Below are 20,893 nucleotides of genomic sequence, written 5' to 3' on the forward strand. Positions count from 1 at the left end.
TATGTAAAAATGTCATAATCTAATATCTCAAGTAATTAAAAAAATAAACCTAGGCATTTCTGTATATTGGGGAATCTGCATATGAGGGATTATTTTAAGGAAAAAAATGCCTAAGATGAATGTGAATTTAAAGATTCCTTGGGTATTTTTTTTAATTTATAGAAGCTGTGTAATAAATTTCTTTGCACTTTTATCTTAGATTGTTAAACAGGGTCTAACAGCTAATTCATTACTGGACAGAGGGATGCAGCTTACAGGATCAACATCTAAGTAAGTTGAATACTGCATAACATCATTGGCATATTTTTTAAGAGTAGGGTTTTTCTGATACCCTTGTTAAATATTTTGGCTATTTTTAGCCCTCCAGAAGTTTGATTCGTAGCAGCAGTTTCCAGTACAGGTCTATTTTAAATTATACAATGTTCGGTTTTGGTCTAAAAGAAATTACACTGTGAAAGAACTACATTATTTCATTCACAGGTTTTCAAGATTAGAAATTACAATTTAGTTTCAATTAATCTGGGAGGTGTTTGTGGCAAGTGCCCATTGTATTGCCAAATGCTCTATTTGAATCTAGGGAAGGGCCTTAGCTCCCCTAGTATCATATATGTGTGTGCTTCCTAAGCTGGAATAAACCTGCCATTTTATGCATTTTATTAGGGATCATAGTGGTACCAGGGCACTTCTGTATTTCTTTTGCACACCCACATTATTAATATGTGTTTGACTTGTTTAGTACACCTTATACTCCTTTGGATAAGAAGTCTGCAGAAAATACAGATGATGAAACCATAACAGAAGAATGGACATTGGATCATCCTGTCTTCCAGACACGAACAACAGCAATAGTAGAAGTAAAAGGAACTGTAGATGTAGTTCTGACTCCTCTTGTAGCAGAGGCACTGGATAGGTAATTAATTTTACTTTTGCTACTGCATTTGTTATTGATTATGCTAAAAATTGTCTAAAATCAAAGCTGTTTTATATGGCAAAGGTTTAGGTAAAAAGATTGAATTATGTGACAGGGAGCAGTAAGGCTTCATACCCAGTGAATGTACTTCTGCATTTCCTATGAAATAGCTAGAAGAATGTTATGCTGACGTGGGAAGTGAGCTTTATATCTGGCAGCGCTTATTTTTTTCCTCAGGAATGTTTATTTAACATTATTGGTGGTGTGTCATGTGAAACTGGAGGTTTAAATGGTGTGTGGTGGGCTTTTTTCCTCTCTCAGGTATATAGAAGCCATGGTGCATTGTGCCAGCTCTCGGCACCCAGCAGCAATTGTTGATGATCTGCACTGCAAAGTTCTGCGAGATGCTGTACAGAACAGCAAAACAAGCTTCTCAGAAAACGTAAGAAAGGGAACAAGAAAAATGCATGAATTTGAAAGAGTATTGTCTTCTCTATCTTACACAGAAAAAGTTTCAAGTAAATTCAGTATTTTGAGATGCAGTAGCTAAATGCTATATTAATTTGGAATAGTTTTTTCTAATCTTGTGCCTAATCTGTTTGCATTTTTATAATCCACTGTTAAATGCTGTCTTTCAGTGACCAGAAAGCTCTCTTACAGGACTGATTTTTTTTCTAATTTGGTCTCATCTAGTCAGTAGCTTCAGTAATTTGCATGAAATAATACATTCTGTGCTTAGAAATTATTATAAATTATATTCTTATGTATTGTATTCTTATCAGCAATGCATCATCATTTTACAATACTTAGGGAGACAGTCTTTGTGAGGTAGAGGGAAGCTCAAACTAAGTTGTTAAAGTGCATGTGGTTTTGTTCACTTGGTGTTTTTTGCAGTTCATCTGTTAACTTAAAAAATTAATCTAGCTTGAAAAGGATTGTATGGTAGTTCTGTGGTCTTAGTTCTTTCTGTCCAAGTTAATGGCTGTATCTATATTTTATCTTAGACTTCACAGTGTAACAGACACTAAATATTTGCTTCTTAGTAAGTTTTTCTATGTAACGCTCTCCTTATGGATCTAGACCAACTGTATCTGTAAGTGCTACAGTCCTTGTTCTAGAAATCATGGTATTGTGCTTTAAATGAACTCAATCTCATGCTACTTCAGTAATGACTGACTATCATGTAACTCTTTATCTTAGCAGCTCTTACTTTCAGTGAGAATAAATTATTTTTCCCCCTCTTCCAGTTATCTTCCAAGCAGGATATTAGAGGAACAAAAATAGACACTACAGGAACAACAAACCAGGGACCAGCACAGACCAATCTCTCACTTAAGCAAGATAATGTGACAATTAAAGGTCTTCAGGCCAACGTTACTGTACCAAAGGTAAAAACTGAGGTTGGACCAGATGATCCTTGAGTTCCCTTCCAACCTGGCATTCTGTGATTCATTGAGCTTTTTGTTTGGCTGCTTAGAAGACCTGGGACTCATAAATTACTCTTATTTTGCTTCGTTATTAGTTCCTCAAACAATGTAATTGTGCTGGATAACAAACGTTTTCAAGAGAATTGACTGTTATGTTACATCTTGTATATGTGATGGTTCTAACTTTTTTATTTTTAATTTTACTGATAAGTATAAGACACTGTTGTATCAGAAATTAGTGATGTGTACTTAATGTAACATTTTTTTCCAAATTTCTTTAATCTTTGGGGGAATTCTACATCTAGGTGAACCTGTGTTTGCTGCAAGCATCTGTTGATGAATCCCCAGGGGTTTCTTCTGGCAAAACTGTGACTCATGTTTCCTTAGTAGCTTTGTGTTTTGATAGAATAGCTACGCAAGTTCGTATGAATAGGTAAGAATAATACATATAACTATTTGCGGCTCTTCCTTGTTTAGTCAAAAGACTTAGTGATGCCAATTTTTGCTGTTTTGAAAAGTATTTTAAAAAGTTGTTACGACTGAACTAAGAATTAAGATGTTTTCTGTGTTTTATGAAATAACATCTAATATCTGACTAGAAATGCAGTTTCTTTTAGAAGTGGGGGATTCCTTCTGGAATAATTTTAGAACTTCAGTTTTAACTCTTCCTTGCTTATATGTCATGAAGGATGAAATTTAATTTTTCTGTAGTTTTCTAGCAAAGCATATGGATCTTCTGTCTTACAAGGAGTTCTTTCTAACACTTGTGCCAATGTCACTTAAAATTTTAAACAAAAATAATAAAATGAAATATGTCTGAGATTTGCTTAAGTGTTTTGTCTCCCTTATATTCAAAGGGGTATAGTTGAGGAGACTTCAACCAATGCAGAAACTGGGAGAAATTCTGTCACATTTGATCGTTACATCCAAACCAGTAAAATGCAGCCCCAGTCTTCTGGCTCTCTGAGATCCAATGCTGGAGCAGAAAAAGGAAAAGAAATTGCTGCTAAATTGAACATCCGTCGCGTTCATGGACAACTTAGAGGCCTTGATACAACAGGTAAACCTTTTTTTTTTTTTTTCTTTTTAAATTGTAGAAATGTCAGTTTTCGTAGAAGCAAGTGGCTATAGTAGGACTTGATCTTGTAGTTTGGTTGTGGGGGTTTTTTATTAACACAGACTAAATAAAGACACCTGAACCTAAAGATTTTGCAGATACTGTAAGAAGATGTTTAGGATAGTTACTCTGAATTGTTTTCTGTTATTCTACTAAAGTGCTAGAATTAATCTCTTCAGCTACCACTTTTTGTCACCTGATATGGGGAAGAATTATGCTTATTTACTTTCTTTCTCCTTTGTAACAATTTCAAGATAGATACAATATACCTGTTGTACTGATTCAATTTTGATGGAATCTCTACTAGTTAGTGCTGTTTTACTCTGTCCTGTGAAGAGTAGGACATGAGAGAGTGTTTTATGAAGCAGGTAGGATTAAAAGCCACAGAATAAAGAAAAAAGCAAGCCACCTGTGTGCCCCGATGACTGAACAAACAAAATTGGAGGAGAAAAAAGCAGTAAGGGAACATGAAAATAGCTAATTCCATTTTACTTAGCTATGAGTAGAATCTCAGCAATAGTGTCCTGTGTTAGGTGTGCTGCAGACATTCAAGAAGGCCAAGTAATTTTTTAATTAAAACCTAGATAAATCATCATTTGCTATTTAAAATGTTTGAGAAATGTCTTCCTCAGGATCTTACCATTTCATGTATACTGCAAAAGTGATTGCACTTAGAACGCAGGGGCAGAGAGTGAGGAATGGAAGGGGTATAATTTGTTTCTGTGTAATTCTCAGCGTTTGACATTTAGCTCTGTGCGTTAATAGGCAATAGGTGTAAAATGATGTAAAATGTTCCTTCAGAAATGTCACTAGAAGGAGGGATTTATATTTAAGCTAAAATCTAACATCAAAGAAATAAAGAAAGTGTAGTATTCTCCTGGATTTTAGGCAGCAAACGTAATGAATTAATAACTGTTTGAGTCTGTATTTTCTTAGGAATTGGTGAGACTTGCTGCTTTGTATCCTGCAAATATAGAGGCAGACATGCTTCTAACCAGCCCTTGAATTAAAATGAGTAATTTCAGGCCAATTACCAGTTTGAGGTAAAAATCTCAAGTGCTTGTTAGTACATGTCTTTGTAACCATTACTCTACAAAAAAGATGAAGAAGACAGGTGTGTTAGGTTTGGGAATGTCTCAAAGCTCGTTGTGTTGGAATACTAAATGGACAACACTCCCAAAGCCCTGTAAACTTCAGGGAGCTATTTGAAGATGTAAAGTTTTTTTCATTTTGTAACAAAATGATAAATATGTTTGTTTTCACAGACATTGGAACTTGTGCAATAACAGCTATTCCTTTTGGGAAATCAAAAGTTCTTTTTACTTTGGAAGAGTTGGATGAGTTTGCTTTTGTGGATGAAACAGATCAACAAGCTGTTCCAGATGTAACTCGGATTGGTCCTAGTCAAGAGAAGTGGGGCTGGATAATGTTTGAGTGTGGAATTGAAAACCTAACTATAAAAGGTGAAGTTTATATAGGCTTCATATTATCTTGTTTAATGAAACTGCTAACTGTTCTCTTGTTAGGTCTTCAGTTTAGCAATTATTTGTTTAGACGTTGCTATATTCATAGGTGATGCTAAATAGTACATGTATGTTGTAAATAAATAATATCCCACAGTATATTATACAATAAGTAAACTTTTCGTAATCAATACCACTTCTGAAAAAATTCTATATATAATGATTTTAGCAGTTTCTGAACTTAAAGCAAAGGCAGAAACTGGAGCTTGGAATCATAGCCACAGTAAGTGTCTGCATATATGGCCAGAGTTTTGTTTTGGGCAGGTAAAGCTAGCTTCAGAAAGAAAAAAACAAAACAAACTAACCCAGTATATATGTGTTTTCTGTCATTGAAGTTATTCTTTTAAAGGAATAGTGTTTAAAAATTGTTTTCATGTGAGTATTCTTCATCTTCTTGGAACAAACTGTCAGGAGCTTTACAACTAACTGTTTAATTTTATAAAAATCGTAGTGTTAAATTATTGAGTAAAATGTTAATGCATCTTGTTTAACCAAATTTGTGTTGATTTCTCCTCTGAAGTGCTTATCTTATAGATGTTTATGCACAGCAAACATTTAAAGTCTTGGTATATATGCTTTTATAGGAGGAAGACAATCTGGAGCAGTATTGTATAACACTTTTGGAGTCATGGGTAAATCAAGAGACACAGAGAGAAGTGGATTGCTTGCATCAAATAACTCTTCAGATTCTCCGACTGGTAGTGGTTATAACACTGATGTATCTGAGGACAACCTTCCTTGTGACAGGATAAGTCCCTCTTCAGATATTAATGGAAATTCAGTTTCAGATGAGCAGGTATGAATATACTATGTAGGAAACGATTGGTCTTGGGTTGTTTTTTGGTTTTGTTTTGAAGCGATTAGCACTCATAATACAAAATCAACAATTGAACCAGATGTCTGTCTGTGTGAAGTGCATCCATAGTGTCTACTTGCACACTAAGCTTACCAACTTCCTAGTATTGTCTTGAAACACCTGATAGACCAACTTTCTGCAAGGTCTTCCTAGTATTGTCTTGAAACACCTGATAGACAGCAGTAGTTGGGGATTTTTTTGCCTAAATGTCTGTGAAACTCTTTCTTATGAGCAGTGCAGTGTATGGTATGTTTGTGCCTTTCAGTTTCATAACTTTGTGTTTCCTTTTTTAAGGATGAAGGGGTTGAATCTGATGATCTGAAAAAAGATATACCCTTGATGCCTCCTCCTCCTGACTCCTGCAGCATGAAGTTAACAATCAAAGAAATTTGGTTTAGTTTTGCAGCCCCTACCAATGTGCGCTCTCCAGCCCATGTATTTTCAAGGTATAATTTTACCTGACTTAGAAGAACAAAGTAACAATTCTACTTGGTTGAGTATCAGCTTCATTTGGTAGAGTCTGAATGTAATTTCTATAATTTTTGAAGCTTTTCTGGAAATGAACATTTTGAAATTTACATATTTCAAAGTAACGCCTCATGTTTTTATTGTCATTTATATGGAAGCTTTGCTAGAAAAAATCCAGTTGTGATTAAAAGAAGAAAAGAGGAAAAAACAACTAGAAAAACATCTGGTGAGACTGAAATGTATGAAGGAGAAAGGCAAAGGGGGATATTTGTTTTGAGTAGAAGAGGTGCTAGAGAAGAGAAATACTGGGTGCTTTTGGTATTTAACCTGATGTTTAACCCATGATCTTACTGTCCTTGCATTTCGAAGTCCAAGATAAATATTTTCAAGATAGGAATATTTTACTTAGCTTTTCATATTTTGTTTGTAGAACATCAGTCATTAGTTTAAGCTCAGTAGGTAGCTCTAGATTAGAAAATGCTCTTTGTGGTTTTACTAATACTCTTGCATCAGCCCTTTAACAAAAAATCTTTCATCATATATTGTGTAACAGCTAATGTGGGGTTCAATGAGTGACGAGAATTTAAAATATTATGATCTTAGTAGGGATTACAAATGGGAAAAGAAGAGAATAGCAGTAGCAAGAGTGGGTGGAATCATGAGTGTTTAAGTAAAACAAAACCTGCCTTAAGTACTTCTGGCCAATTTTCATTTTCTGGGCAGTAAGTTTGTGTTTGGTACTTTGTAACATGGCTTTGTCATATTTGACCTATTTGAACTCATAACAGCATCAGAAAACCTTGCTAATTGCTGCTGCTGAGCATGAATGTCTGATTCTTTCTATTTTTCTCCATAGGCAGCTGAACCTCCTGAGCACTGCAACGCCTGCAGTGGGTGCTTGGCTTGTTCCCATTGATCAAATGAAATCATCATTAAATAAACTAGAGACTGAAGGAACCCTGCGAATCTGTGCTGTTATGGGTTGCATTATGACAGAAGCTTTAGAGGTAAACGACCTTTATAAAATCAAGTACCAGAACAGAGCAGTGTAATATGTAATATATGCTTGTTTGGGATTCTGGATATTTTCACTGACAAACTTATAGCACCTCTTATGAGCTTTTACTTCCAGACTTGGTCACAAGAACTCAGTAAATATTTTGTAAATAGGAAAGTGTGTTGAACTATTAAATATTCAGAGTATCTTTTGGGATAAAATTTGAATTTCTGTTCTCCTGCAGTGTATTGATTAATTGTGTGTATTGGGCCTGCTTGTTAGAAGAAGGGAGAAAAAGCACAGTGAGGGTGAAACATTCTAGCAAGAAACACAGAATTAACAATTATTTTTATTGAGAACTGGGATTGATAGACTTTTTATAACAAATGGGTTGTTAGTTGTGATTTGCTGAGGAGCTTTCTGGTGTGTAGGCATTTTTCTGCTGTTCATTTAGTTATCCCCGTGTAGTGGGAAGACTTCGACGTGATACGTGTTGTTGAGATCCTGTCTTGCATCGAAAGTTTGAGCTTAGTATCAGGCTAGTTTTCTGCTGTACTCAAGAATCGACCTTTGTAGCAGTCTCTTATTGCTGCCTCCCTTCCTGTCTGTTTTCCTGCCCTTTTTCTGGTATTAAGCCAAAATTAGGGAAGTACCTATTTTTTCTTTAACATGGAATAAACAGTTATTTGAAAATCTCATGCAGCCGTGCATATGTCTGTTATTCCAGAGGTAACTTTACAAAGTCTGCAATTTGAATCTAACCTTGTGTTTTATTACTTCATATAAAAATATAATAATATAATATAATATAATATAATAATATAGATAAGCATCAAGTATGATTTTTCACATAGCCCTGTTTAAAATAAAAGTAGTCATCCATATGGCAAACGTTTGTTGTAGAATTTAAAATGGGGTTTGAAGTTTGTGATATCGTAAGTGAAATCTTGTAATTCACTTGTGTTGTGTTTGCATGTTCGTATGTGAAAAATGTTTACCTTTTCATCTAGAATAAAAGTGTGCACTTTCCTCTGAGAAGCAAGTACAACAGGCTTACCAAAGTGGCTCGTTTCTTGCAAGAAAATCCTTCCTGTTTACTGTGTAATATATTGCACCATTACCTTCATCAAGCAAATTACTCCATTATTGAGGATGCCACCATGGTGAGTTATACTACAAAGAAATTGGTGTGTTGGTTTTTAATGTACCAATTCTGATGTCTTAAATTAGGTAACAGTTTAAGGAAAGCTACCAAACCAGAAAGTGTAACCCAAACTTGTATAGAACCCTAAATTGACAAGTGGGTATGGCTTCTCTGATGTCTTTTTCTTTCAGATCTGCTTTTTTTTCTTGTGGTCTGTGGATATGCATGATTTTTATTTTGTGATCTTAATCGTAAATACATGAGAAATCATAAATCAAAAAGGCACATCTTTAAAATGTTTTCTGGCCTTTTAATAAGATTTAATTTTTCTTAAAAAGAACAAGAAAGTAGTAAAAATGTCTATCTATAGTTTTAAAATTAATCTCAATTATTAAGGCAAGGGCATGCACTCATTACCTTATTCCAGATGCTGTCCCCCAGAGCAAGTTTTCATGTCTTTTAGAAATACTTGGATAATGCAGACAGTTTAAGATCTGTAGAAACTTTAAAGCTTAAGAATTTAATCTTTTTTCTTGGTGGCGTTAGAATGTAGATGTCTGGATTGTAGTGGTAAATAATTCTTGAACAAACATATTAGGCATGAGGAGTGTTTGTTCCTGATTTTGTGTCATTTTCATAATCCAATTCCATGCCTGTCAGATTTAAACACTGCATTTTACAACAAATTCAACTGAAACCCCAGTGATCAGAAGTAGCACAATCGTAGCAGAAGTAGCACTGCTGGATTTGTGGTCAAAATAAGAAGGTTTTTTTTTTCTTTAGCACAATTCAGTGATTTTAATCAAAACAATCCCTATTTTTTGCCTCAATTTTCGGTTTCTAAAATAGTGCTTGCCAACAATGGAAAACAACCTGATCTGTTAAATTTCACTTCTATTTCTACAGTTGATCTAGAGCTGTTGTGAATTTTAGTCCATAGTTCAGAGCCTTATCATTACTTCATTAGTTTCATATTTGATAAATGTGTTTCCTGTTATTTTTGCTCCCTTGGGCTGGATCCTTAGGTCATGTAAATGAATTGTGTTCAATCAAGCTATAATTTTTATCTGTTTGCACTATGGCTTCTTCTATCTGAATGGACATTGTATGGTGCCAGCATGTTTCTGCCAAAACCTCTTGAGCAGAAAGATTTAAAGGAGTGCGGTCTTTCTTTGTTTTTTTTTTTTTTCCCCCCTCAGTCTACCTCAAAATGTTGTGATACGGATTTTTAATTTCTTTCTTTATTTAAGAGTGATGGCCTTCCTGCTTTAGTAACCTTAAAGAAAGGTCTAGTTGCCTTAGCAAGGCAATGGATGAAGTTCATTGTGGTGACCCCCGCTTTTAAAGGAGTCAGCTTACACAGACCAGCTCAGCCAGTGAAACTACAGACAAATCCCTACCATGAGCACGAGGATGGACTTGGATTAGACAATGGAGGTGGTCTTCAGAGTGACACAAGTGCTGATGGAGCGGAGTTTGAATTTGATGCAGGTATTTGTGTCCTTCTGTCTCCATAAAAATTCATAGGGACGAGTAGCTCCTGTCAGAGGATTTGTATCTTCTTGAGTTTCAATGCTTGAATACGTTATATTCTTATTTAGAATCACCCAAGATGCTTTTTTAGAAAGATCTTCATTTTGAAACAGCTGCTGGCAATAATAATTATAGTACTACAATAATTCTGGTTTGGAAAAAATAAAGAAGGAGATATCTCTTTCTTCACGTGCTGTGTCTTGTTATTTCCTGCACAAAATATGTCAACTTAATTATTTACTAGCTTGTGATTCAGCTTTTGTTGTGCAGCTTCTGACCTTATTTAAGAATTGTAACATGCAATTCTGTTAATTCTCCCAGGGATAGCTTCAAACCTACCTTCTTATTTTTTCTCTGGGAAGACATATTTTCTTTAAAAAAAACAACTTTCCTCATTTTTACTACTTCATATGTGGTAAATTTCTGTAGCCAGTTTACAGATAGCAAATTTAACATAAGCTACTGTTTTAGCTTTATACTTGTTTTGGAGCTGACTTAAGTAAGAAGCACAGATAGGAAGGATATAAATAAAGGCATGTTGTTGAAGCACTCTTTTTTGCTGTCTTGAGTTGACTTAGGTTTTTTGTGTTTGTAGCACCTATATGCAGTGTTACTGTTCTCAGAAATAATATTTTTATGGTTTTCTTTCCCCAAGTAAAAGTTATGTAACAGGGAGCGTCCTGGTTTGAGCCAGGATTAAGCCAATTCTAAAAAATCAGGAAGAGAATCTACATTTGGTTAAAAGCCAGGCAGCAGTTACCAGCTTAAAGAGAAGAAAACCAAATGTATTTTTGTTTGAAACCTGTAAGTAACCATACAGTATGATGGAAATTTTTGCCACCCCTCCAAAATGTCATCTTGGTCGAGCAGAAACAGACTGTTGGAACCAGTGCAGTGTTTTGTTTTTTTCCCGTGTTCTCTTTTTCACCATGAACTTCAAAAGTGCGAATCTTGCTGCCTTTTGTAGATTTCCTTACAGATGGAATTAATACAAATGTAATCATCTTAATTAAAAAAATGATCAGCCATGCAGAGTCAGCAGAAGGAAATTTGGCAACTTCCTTCTGTACTGTAGGACAGAATAACAGTTGTATGATATTAGAAGGACAAAAATATTTGTGCAGGTGTGTATCAGTTTGGAAGTTCATGACTACTTGTAAATAAACATACTTAATAATAGATAATCTTGTCTCCCCATATATATAAAATAAAAAATAATTATTTGCTTGGTTCCAGCTACTGTCAGTGAGCATACAATGCTCCTGGAAGGAACAGCTAATCGTCCTCCACCTGCTGGTGGCTCTTCTGGGCCTGTAACTGGTGCTGAGATCATGAGGAAATTATCCAAGACTCACACTCACAGTGACTCTGTTCTGAAAATAAAGGTAAGGTTTTTAGAGCCCCATACACGAGGGGAAAGTGGTTTGTAGCCAGCCCATTAAGAAGCAGTTCTGTACACTGCAGATAAAGAAATGCTTGTCTAAAAAGTAACTATACTTATAACTGTAACACATGGAAGGTGTGCTCCTTCCTTTACAGAAGTGATGCTTGATCAGTTGGTCTGCATTCTACATCTGCTTATTTTTTTTCTTGACAATTATCTTCAGAGTCAATCTTAAAAACAACATATGTGCATCACTGAAGGATGTACATGAACTTCTCTTGGCTTCTAATCTATTTATGGAAGCAAAAATGAAGATTTAGCTATTGCTGCACAAAGTTTACAAAATATGGCATATAACCTCCCCCAAATAGAGTTACTTGTCCAAAACTTCGCAGGAATGAGAATTTTGTAGTTATCATGTTCAGATATCATATTGAGATCAAATGTCCCTTCTTTTTTACAGTTTATGCAGAACTTAATTAGTTTCTTTGTTTTTTTTCCACAAGGGTATACATCCATATCATTCCTTAAGTTACACTAGTGGAGATACCGCCACAGATTCACCGGTGCATGTTGGTCGTTCTGGAATGGCAGTCAAAGAAAGTCCAAGGAAAGAGAGTCTGCTCAGTTATCTTACTGGGAGTTTTCCTAGCCTGCATAACCTTTTGGAAGGGACTCCTCAAAGAAGTACAGCTGCAGTTAAAAGCAGTTCTTTAACAAGAACAGGTATGATGTAGCATAAGTAAGCTAAAGGGAGGGGGAGGGAGGACTGATTTTACTTAATGATTTAGAAAAGATACTGCATTTCCACTACGAGTTATTTCTGTTTAAGATCCCACCCAAAATAAGAATCATAGTTTTTAATAGCAGTTCCTAGGCATTGCTGCACCATAACATTTGCTAGAAGCAAACAGTGAATACATCAGGTTGGGAAAACAAATGACAGCTAATACAAAGTAAAAAAAAATAATTCCTTTTTCTTAGCCTTGTTGCTTTTTGAGTAAAAATGCATAATGATTTGTTTGAGGCTTTTTGAATTAATAAGGAAATTATGTGATCGTACTGTATTTGTTTTTTCTTGACCTATTAAGAAGTTTAAAAAGTGGACTAAAACTAATGTTCCAGTAACTTAGTTTGTGGATAATAATTTTCAAGTTTTTAATAATGGTCTTTTGAAGTTTGTAGAAGTTAGAAATACATACATGGAAATATTTTTAAGTTCTATATTATTATTCTGGATGCGTTGTTATAACTCATAAAGAGAAACAGACACATTTGATACTGCATTTTCTCTAAAACCTCTCTTCTTTGCTGTCAGGGAATGAAATATTATTCAGAAAAAAAGGTATTTCCTTTTCTTAATCCCTTTCCTGTAGCTAATGGTAGAGATGACCAAATGCAAAGACAGTTGTAGTGCAACATCCATTAGTGTCATAGTATGACTTCTGTGGTAGCCATCTGTAGTGCTGCTTGACACATAATTTATTGGAATACATTCTAATATTAGGCTTGTAAGTTCAGTCGGTAAAATTATGCTGCATTCCTGTTTTTTGCTGACTTTGATACAACAAATGCTAAAGCTTCTGATTTATCTGTATAGGAAATACTGTGGCCACAGATATGTTATCTGAACACCCTTTGCTGTCAGAACCATCTTCTGTGAGTTTCTATAACTGGATGTCCAATGCTGTGGGCAACAGGGGAAGCGTAGTACAGGAAAGTCCAGCCACCAAATCTGGACACAATAGTCTTCCAACAGGTATTGCTAATTAGAGCTGAATTTAAGAGGTGATTCTGGGTTGGCTGTTCCTGTGTTGACTGCATTCTTTTAGAAAGTAATTGAGTGAATGAGTTAAGTTCAACAGACTTAAGTACTACTTCTGGGACTTCTCAGAAAATCACAACATTAAAATATAAACATGCCTGCCTCCAAAAATGTATATTTTTCTTATATTTGAAAATGTAGATAGCGTCCAAAAGCACATGTAGCTGCAAAAAAGCTAAGCCATAAAATCGTCCTTAGTTGCAGACTTCCTTGGATTTTGTTAGCTGCTTTTAACTTAATTTGCATAGGCTGTTTTGTGATGAAGATTTTGTATGTTGGAATCCGTGCCCTTTCTGGGTTCAATTTTGAGACTAAACATAAACATCTATTTTGAGAGTAATATTCTTCGGGTATGGGAAGTGCACAACTGATCTAAGGGAATGCAGAAAAGAAAATATACATTACTGAAAGTCATAAATGTATTGAAGAAATCAATGTGTAAGAGCGTATTGCAGCTTATTTGTTATTCTTGTAAGCCTGTTATAATTCATAATCCTTGCATGTGTGTATCTTTTCATTTTCACTAACACTAAACATGAATGTTTCCTCTATTAAGTGACTTTCAACCATAATATTTTAATCTTAGTCAATAGTAAGTTTTAATTTGTTTTTAATATTGAGAAAGTAATAGGCTGATCCTACAAAACATCTTTGTCCTGTACATATTGCTTAACTGGTGTTGCTCCTCTGTAAACTGGAATGTGTCTCTCTGCAGAAAGAATCATAGGGTAGAAGTATAGATCTCAATTTGTGTCTTTTTTTGGGTTTTTTTGGTTGTTTTGTTTTTGTAGAAGATGTATTTTTTCTGTCTGAAACTGTAACGGTTTTTTCACAAGTTCCTGTTCCTGAAATTACACCTTGTGATTTTTAACTTGGGCAGAAATTTATCCAAACCATTCTTCTGTGAAGGTGTGTGGTTGTGGCTCTCTGATCACAGCTGTAAGCTTGAGTTTTGAAGAATCAGGATGAATTTACATTGACAGAGCAGCTCTATCTCATGGAGGTTGAGTTCAGGCCAGACTCAAGATGCAAATGCTCTGTCCTTGTGCTGCAAGTCATGAAGAGTGTATTTAGCTAGAGACTAATCTATAGATATCTAATTAGTGGATCTTCCATTGGGACTAATAAAACCCAGAAGCTTTCAGCATGTTGAAAGCTAAAAGCAAGTATATGCAGCTGTGGATAATCTTTTGCTTTTTGTTGATGGTATAGGCTATTCGGCCTATAAGCTGTTTCAGATTAAACTGGAGTTAAGTAGCCTATAGAATGCAATACAGCCAAGAAGTCCTTGGGCAGGAGGGCAAAAAAGGAAGTATTTTAATGCTTTCTAAATATAACTTGGATTGTCTATTACCTGTTTCAGCAATATCAGACTGTTTCTTTATCCTGAAAATGCCACTTTTTGTGAGGTTATAGACCTGACTGTCGATATTTATGGCATGTGTTTCTTTATAATTAACCTTGCTGAATTAGTAGAATTGGTAGTGTTAAAATTTGCTGTGGTGTTAGTGTTCCATGGGTATTTATTTTTTAGGTGTGGCACCAAATCTTCCTACTATACCCTCTGCTTCAGACTTCAACACAGTGTTGTCTAGCGACCAGAACACCCTGGATGGCACACACTCACAGCACAGCACCAGTCAGGATGACATTGCAGGTGTAGAAGAGGGCAACCAGGGGTTTCCTGCTGTCCAGCTGGCAGATGCACAGGTAGGTGTGGTTTGCTGATGCATTTAGGAGTTCTGTAGGAAAAAAAACTAGTTAGTATTAAAAAGAAAAAAGTTCATCTTACAATGAAAATATTTTCTTATTTTTGTACATGTTTCTTATGCATTCCTATGCACAGATGACAGGCTCAAGAAACCTCTGAGGTGTCCCATAACAAACTTGATGAATGGTGATTAATAGAACATTGTTTTATAGCTTCAAATAACGTATGGGAGCATTTATCAGAGTAGCGTAGTTCTCCAGAGTACTTTTTACTTGGGGGGAACATAGAGAAACCTTGTTGTCATTCAGTCCTGGCTTGCTGTGTAGTCCATAAAGCCTGTCCTTTTTATAACCCTTTTCTGTTTCACAGTACTGTCAATAAAACAAAAATGTTCTGTATTACGTAGCTACAATATTGTAAATATTTTTGATCAAGAAATGATCAAGCAAGAATGTAGGAATAATCTAGGTAGCAAGAAGTAAATCAGTGGGTCTTGTTTTGTAGGTTGTTTTCAAACCTCTTCTAAGTTACACGGGAATCCAGTCTCAGGATGCAATGCCACTCTGCTACAGAATGTACTTTGGAGAGTACCTTTCCTTCTCAGGAACTTTGGACTGCCTAAGAGCAGATATTGTTGATTCAGATACAGCAAAGGAAAGAAAAAGCAAACGAGCTCGAAGGTATGTTGTGAGGTATTGAAAATACATGTATTGGTTAGAGAACAGAAACTAGGTTTTTCATGTGAAGAATTCCAAAGCACTACTGTAGAATAAGAAGCAGTCCTTTATTCTTTAAGCTGTTTTCTCTTCCTGTTAGAATATTTATTTTTATCATCCTGTGGAATGCTATGGAAATCTGAAATACTAAAACTTAATACTAAATACTAAAGCTAGTTTTGAAAATTGGAGATTGGGGTAGGGAGACCTGCTGGGAATAATAGTGGGGGAAGTCTGTGAACCTGTGAAATGCAACTTGTAATTAATCCTGTAAATAAGGTTGTTACTTTTGGTATAAATGCTGAATCCTGCCCTTGCTTATTTTGGACAAAACTTTAGGTTATGGTGCAAAGATGGCATGCCAATCAAGGTGTACATAGAACTGAATTATTACCGTGTTAGTAGCATACAATAAGAAAGTACAAAAGTGTTTTTTTTTTAATATTTGGAACTAGGGTAAGAAGATCCTAAGGGAAATGAAAGATTGGATTCAGTAAATTAGATGTACCACTGTGTCAAAAGTATTTGACTCCATAAAAGAAACAAAGTTGTAACTGGTACATTTTCTTTCCTCAGGCAAGGAGCTGTCAATCTTCCTCCTCTCGAATTCAAACCAGCTTTGATGTTAGAAACTTTCAGTATTAGTGCTGTTGTAATGGAGAAATCCATGTGCACACCTCACAACTCCACCAATGCCCTTTCTTTTCATGACTTGAATAAACGCTATTATAATACTTTTCACTGTAATTTCACAATATCTTGCCAGTCCATAAGCCAGCACGTAGACATGGCACTGGTTCGTCTGATTCATCAGTTCAGTACAATGATTGATGACATCAAAGCCACACAGACAGACATCAAGCTTAGCAGATACACAGCTGGGTCAGCCTCTCCAACACCTACTTTTAAGACTCGCAAACACAGAGACTTCCGCTCTTCTGATTTCAGCCGAAGCTCTCGAGGAAGTCTTAATGGAGGTAACAGAGTGAACAACACCAAGAGCAAACGAACAAACAATGACAACAATAAAAAAGAGACACGAAACAAGAATTCCTTGGGGAGGTCAGAAAGAAGAACTTCTAAAGTGTCCAGGAAAGGTTCAAAAGATGTAGTTGACCACATGACTATTCATATGGATGACTCTGACTCTATTACTGTGTCAGAACAGAGTGAACCTTCTGCTGAGTGCTGGCAAAACATGTATAAACTATTGAACTTCTATTCACTCATTTCTGATCCAACTGGGATTTTAGAAAAGTCTTCTGAAACTTTTGGGCCAACAGGTAAAACTCGTTCATAAATACGAGTAATTGTGTGTGTGCTTCTACTCAAGTGTATTCTTCTAAAGATGGATCATAAGATGCCTTATGAAAGATGCCCAGCCCCATCTACTTTGCATCAGAGGGGCAAGTGGGGAGGTCTGGGAAAGAACTTGCAATTAGTTCACCAAGATGGTGTACAAAAGAAAATTAGTATTTTTCTGGCTTTGTAATTTGCTTTGGTTCTTTCTGTCCAAGACTTAATCAAGTATCTGTTCATTCATTGATGTTAAATTCAATCCCTTGATGTTCGTGTGCAGCTCTGTTAAGCTGGATTTTTCACTGGCGGGGGGAGAGTGTTAAGTGAACTTCTCTGGTTATTTGTGTGCAGAGTGGATCAAGTTTGTTCCTCCCTAGGTGTGCTATTTTGTTTTCAAGTGGCTAATGGAAATGTTGTATATTATAATTCCTTGAAAATATGTAAGCACACATGTAAGTGATTCTGAGGGAGATAATTTCTGCCCTGGGAGTGACTGTGTGAAAAAACAATCTCTGAATCTAGGCAGGAAAAGGTGAAATACTGTTTTTGGTGAAGTCCAGCAAAGATTATACAGGTGTTTGGGCCGTAATTTCACTCAAAGCTTTGCGTTCTGGATGATCATTGCTGTCTATTTCCAATGCATTTTAGAAAGCAGAGTAAATTTGAGAGCTGAATCATCATAATTCTTTTTGTTGGTGAATCCAGCTTGCTCTAAATATGCAGGAGATAATATAGTTACTAGTTAGGCATATTTTCTTTGGACGTATTTTAACTAAAGAATGAAAATGGAAAGCTGACAGTGTCAAATGAGAGCATCTCTTAAAGAGAGGGCATTATCTTTCATGCACAGAATTTCGTATCCACAGCTACAATATCTGCACAAAATGTAAATTTTTCTTACGTTGTTTTTTTATGTGCTGAGTGTTGAAAAGGAAAACTTGCTCATCCAAAAATAAATTATAAGAACCTTTGGCTGTGAAATGATCAAAAAAGAAACAGGACAATTAAAAACTGTCAGAGCATTTTTTTTTGTAAAACAGTAAAATCACATAAATATGAATGTTTACATAAGACACGTGAGAATATGAGTAATAATGAAATCACATTACTCATTACTGTCCCCATTGTGTCTTGGCTTTGGTTCAGCTACAGAGTTATTAGAGTGGAATAAGCGAGACCTCAAGGGTTTGCTTGATGTGCAAGGTACACGATCCTAGGTTTCAAATACCCACGTAGATCAGGCGTGTCAAGGATTACCTGAGAGGAATCCTCAAGTAAGTTCTTTGCACTTGCCCAGGTGTTCGAAGCCCGACGGAGCCCACGTGCCGAGTGGTGTTTGAGAACGAGCAGGAGAACGGCCGGGACGCGCAGCGGAAGCGCAGCCTGGTGGCTGCGGAGCCCCAGCATGTGACTCTGATCATCTTTGGGATAGGCATGGTGAACAGGACACACCTGGAGGCAGACATCGGTGGCCTCACCATGGAGTCCGAGCTGAAGAGAATCCATGGCAGTTTCACCCTGAAAGAGAAAATGAAAGGTGGGATAGAAGCTCAAATGGACTCTGCAGTTAAATTCTGTCACAGCTTGATGTGTTTTTGTACCTGTACTAACACGTGTGTGAGTGCGTGTGTCGTGTTTTCTTTGGAAACAGATGTGCTTCGTGTCTGTGTGTGCGTGTGGATAGAATAGTAACATTCAGCAAGCTCTTTTGCTAGGATGCTGAAGGATGTTAAAGGATGCAAGATTTTCCAAAAATGGCATGAAGGAAATTCTTTTAGAAGATAGTCTCTCGTTTTCAAAAGCTTTCTTCTTGTCATAATTTAAATTTTCCATTACTTAATGTGACTACTAAACCTATACTTTTATAGTTATTTTCCTTCTACTGTATCTCTGAAAGCAGTAGGTATCCCTGGAAGTATTTTACTGAATGATATACTATTAAGTATCTTTTTTTCTCAGATGTACTACATCAAAAGATGACAGAGACATGTGCTACTGCTCACATAGGAGGTGTCAATATTGTCCTGCTGGAGGGAATTACCCCAAATATCCAGTAAGTAGGAAGCCTGACAATCTAAAATTGTTGAACTACATAGAAGTTGTGTGACAGTATGTACCTTAATATGGAGAAAAGCACTGACGAGATTCAGGAAGAATCTGTGAATTCATAGAATTTGGTGGCAACCACACAGCTGTGTGGGCTTGCATTTGACTTACAAAGCTTTTTGCATGTGCCCCTGGATAGGAAACTTCTATGAAAGGTGTATCTGAGTAAGCTGAGAAGGGATACAGTGAACATGTCAGTCTAGTGCACCCAATTCCATACGTCTTAGACGTAGTTGCATGAATATTAATGCTCCAGTTCCTTTCTACTAAGAGATAGTAGTAAGATCAGAACTGATTGTAGGGTCATGGTTAAATGACCTGACAGAAAAATCATAGGTGGCAGGTCCTCTTGTAAAAATAAATGAAATATCATGTTATCAGAGGTTTCTGCACTGATTGCATGCCAAGTGGTGTGCACAGAGAAACTTCAGCACATTGTGTGTATTGTGTTTCTTATGCTTCTAATTACTTCTTGAGGCCTATACGTTCCACTAAACAATACAAGATTTTTAGGAAGTATTTAACCTACTGATGCTGATTATTCTCATATTATTCCCTATATTATTTATTTATTAGATAACTTTTGAACTCACATGATGCATGATTCTTTGTTTTATTTTTACAGTTCTAATATACATTCTCCACCCTTTATATAATTTACACAAGTTGGCAGGAGAGGGAGAGAGAATAACTTCATATGCATGAACTTGTAGAATTACTTGCTCATCTTCCACATTGCTGTTTTTGGTTTTTTGCCAGGTTCACAAACTGAGGAAGAGCATGTGTTATTTTTCTTTGTCTCTAGCTGAACCTTTTTTTTGTTTCAGTTGCAAAACAACAGCTGAACTACAGCTCATTGTAATGTAGATCACTCTCATGAAGTTTGAGTGTTAGTTGGGTAACCCTCAGTATGTGATCTGGTTTTAGAATTATTAATGTTGTAGAAAAGGGGCTAAATAATGTGACTTGAGTCTCTCTTATTTTAATTGCTTTTTAAGTGTGTTTCAGAGGGATAAATAAAAGTCCTAATCTAACAGCTATGTAAGGTTTCTAAACGTGTCTCTCTTACATCATAATCTTACTGAGCTTCCATATAGGGCAGATACCAAAGGAAAGAGGGGATATATGATAAATCTTTAACAACAACAAGCAGCAAACAACAAACCTTAACAAAACCAAACCCCTCAACTTGATAAACTTGAAAGTGTCATATTGTGGGTTACAAGTAATTAACTGACTAATTTTGCATGAATGTTTATTCTTTATTTGCTTTGTTTTTGTTTTTCTTGCTTTCTCTTCAACCTTCATATGTAGACTGGAGGATTTTCCTACATCTCCTACAAGCACAGCCAAACAAGAGTTTCTGTATGTCATATTATTATGTTTAATAGTCTTGCAATTAACTCTGTGTTGTGTAGCTAATGGCTGCATTCCTACTGTGTGTGATTGTGTAGGCAGATGTTGCTTGAATACATTTCAGTTTGACACCTAATATTACCTAGGTAAGCTTTGAATGTACCCTGCTAAATATCTATTAAAAAAGCCTTTGTATATGTTAACCATCTAGTTCTAGGGGCTGTTTTAATGAGGTGAAATATTGCTTGTAATGTAAAAACAGGTTAGATTTGCTTTGAACGTGATAAGGAAATGCTGTGCTTGGAGTGATAGAACCTGTTGTGATTTCAGCATGAATAGGACCGTTCCTTTCTGTCTTTTTTTATCTCTATGCTGGGTTTAAATATTAGGCATGCTGACCAAGTTATGTTAACACAATGTTTTGCTTAAAACTATGCTTGTCCCTCTACTACTAAGTGACCCTCCTTGTGTCCCCCATATCCATAGGAGTGAACATAGTTATTTCCCTCACAAAAGACACA

At 35.9% G+C, this 20,893-nt stretch overlaps 1 protein-coding gene across 1 annotated transcript in view; it reads left to right on the plus strand.

Moving 5' to 3' along the window:
• The window catches only part of KIAA1109 (KIAA1109 ortholog), a 108,175-nt gene that overhangs the window by 44,168 nt on the left and 43,114 nt on the right, over positions 1–20,893 (plus strand). The window contains exons 28-48 of the mRNA XM_010008907.1: positions 200–270; positions 737–910; positions 1,232–1,352; positions 2,158–2,298; positions 2,643–2,770; positions 3,195–3,397; positions 4,720–4,917; positions 5,562–5,773; positions 6,128–6,279; positions 7,158–7,308; positions 8,309–8,461; positions 9,693–9,933; positions 11,212–11,360; positions 11,866–12,085; positions 12,960–13,118; positions 14,719–14,894; positions 15,400–15,575; positions 16,188–16,894; positions 18,208–18,447; positions 18,870–18,963; positions 20,331–20,381. Of these exons, the coding sequence (XP_010007209.1) occupies positions 200–270; positions 737–910; positions 1,232–1,352; positions 2,158–2,298; positions 2,643–2,770; positions 3,195–3,397; positions 4,720–4,917; positions 5,562–5,773; positions 6,128–6,279; positions 7,158–7,308; positions 8,309–8,461; positions 9,693–9,933; positions 11,212–11,360; positions 11,866–12,085; positions 12,960–13,118; positions 14,719–14,894; positions 15,400–15,575; positions 16,188–16,894; positions 18,208–18,447; positions 18,870–18,963; positions 20,331–20,381 (3,917 nt within the window). The remainder of the gene's footprint in view (positions 1–199; positions 271–736; positions 911–1,231; positions 1,353–2,157; positions 2,299–2,642; positions 2,771–3,194; positions 3,398–4,719; positions 4,918–5,561; positions 5,774–6,127; positions 6,280–7,157; positions 7,309–8,308; positions 8,462–9,692; positions 9,934–11,211; positions 11,361–11,865; positions 12,086–12,959; positions 13,119–14,718; positions 14,895–15,399; positions 15,576–16,187; positions 16,895–18,207; positions 18,448–18,869; positions 18,964–20,330; positions 20,382–20,893) is intronic.

The sequence above is a fragment of the Chaetura pelagica genome, unplaced genomic scaffold (assembly GCF_000747805.2).
Source record: "Chaetura pelagica isolate M959 unplaced genomic scaffold, ChaPel_1.0 scaffold221, whole genome shotgun sequence".
NCBI classification, from domain to species: domain Eukaryota; kingdom Metazoa; phylum Chordata; class Aves; order Apodiformes; family Apodidae; genus Chaetura; species Chaetura pelagica.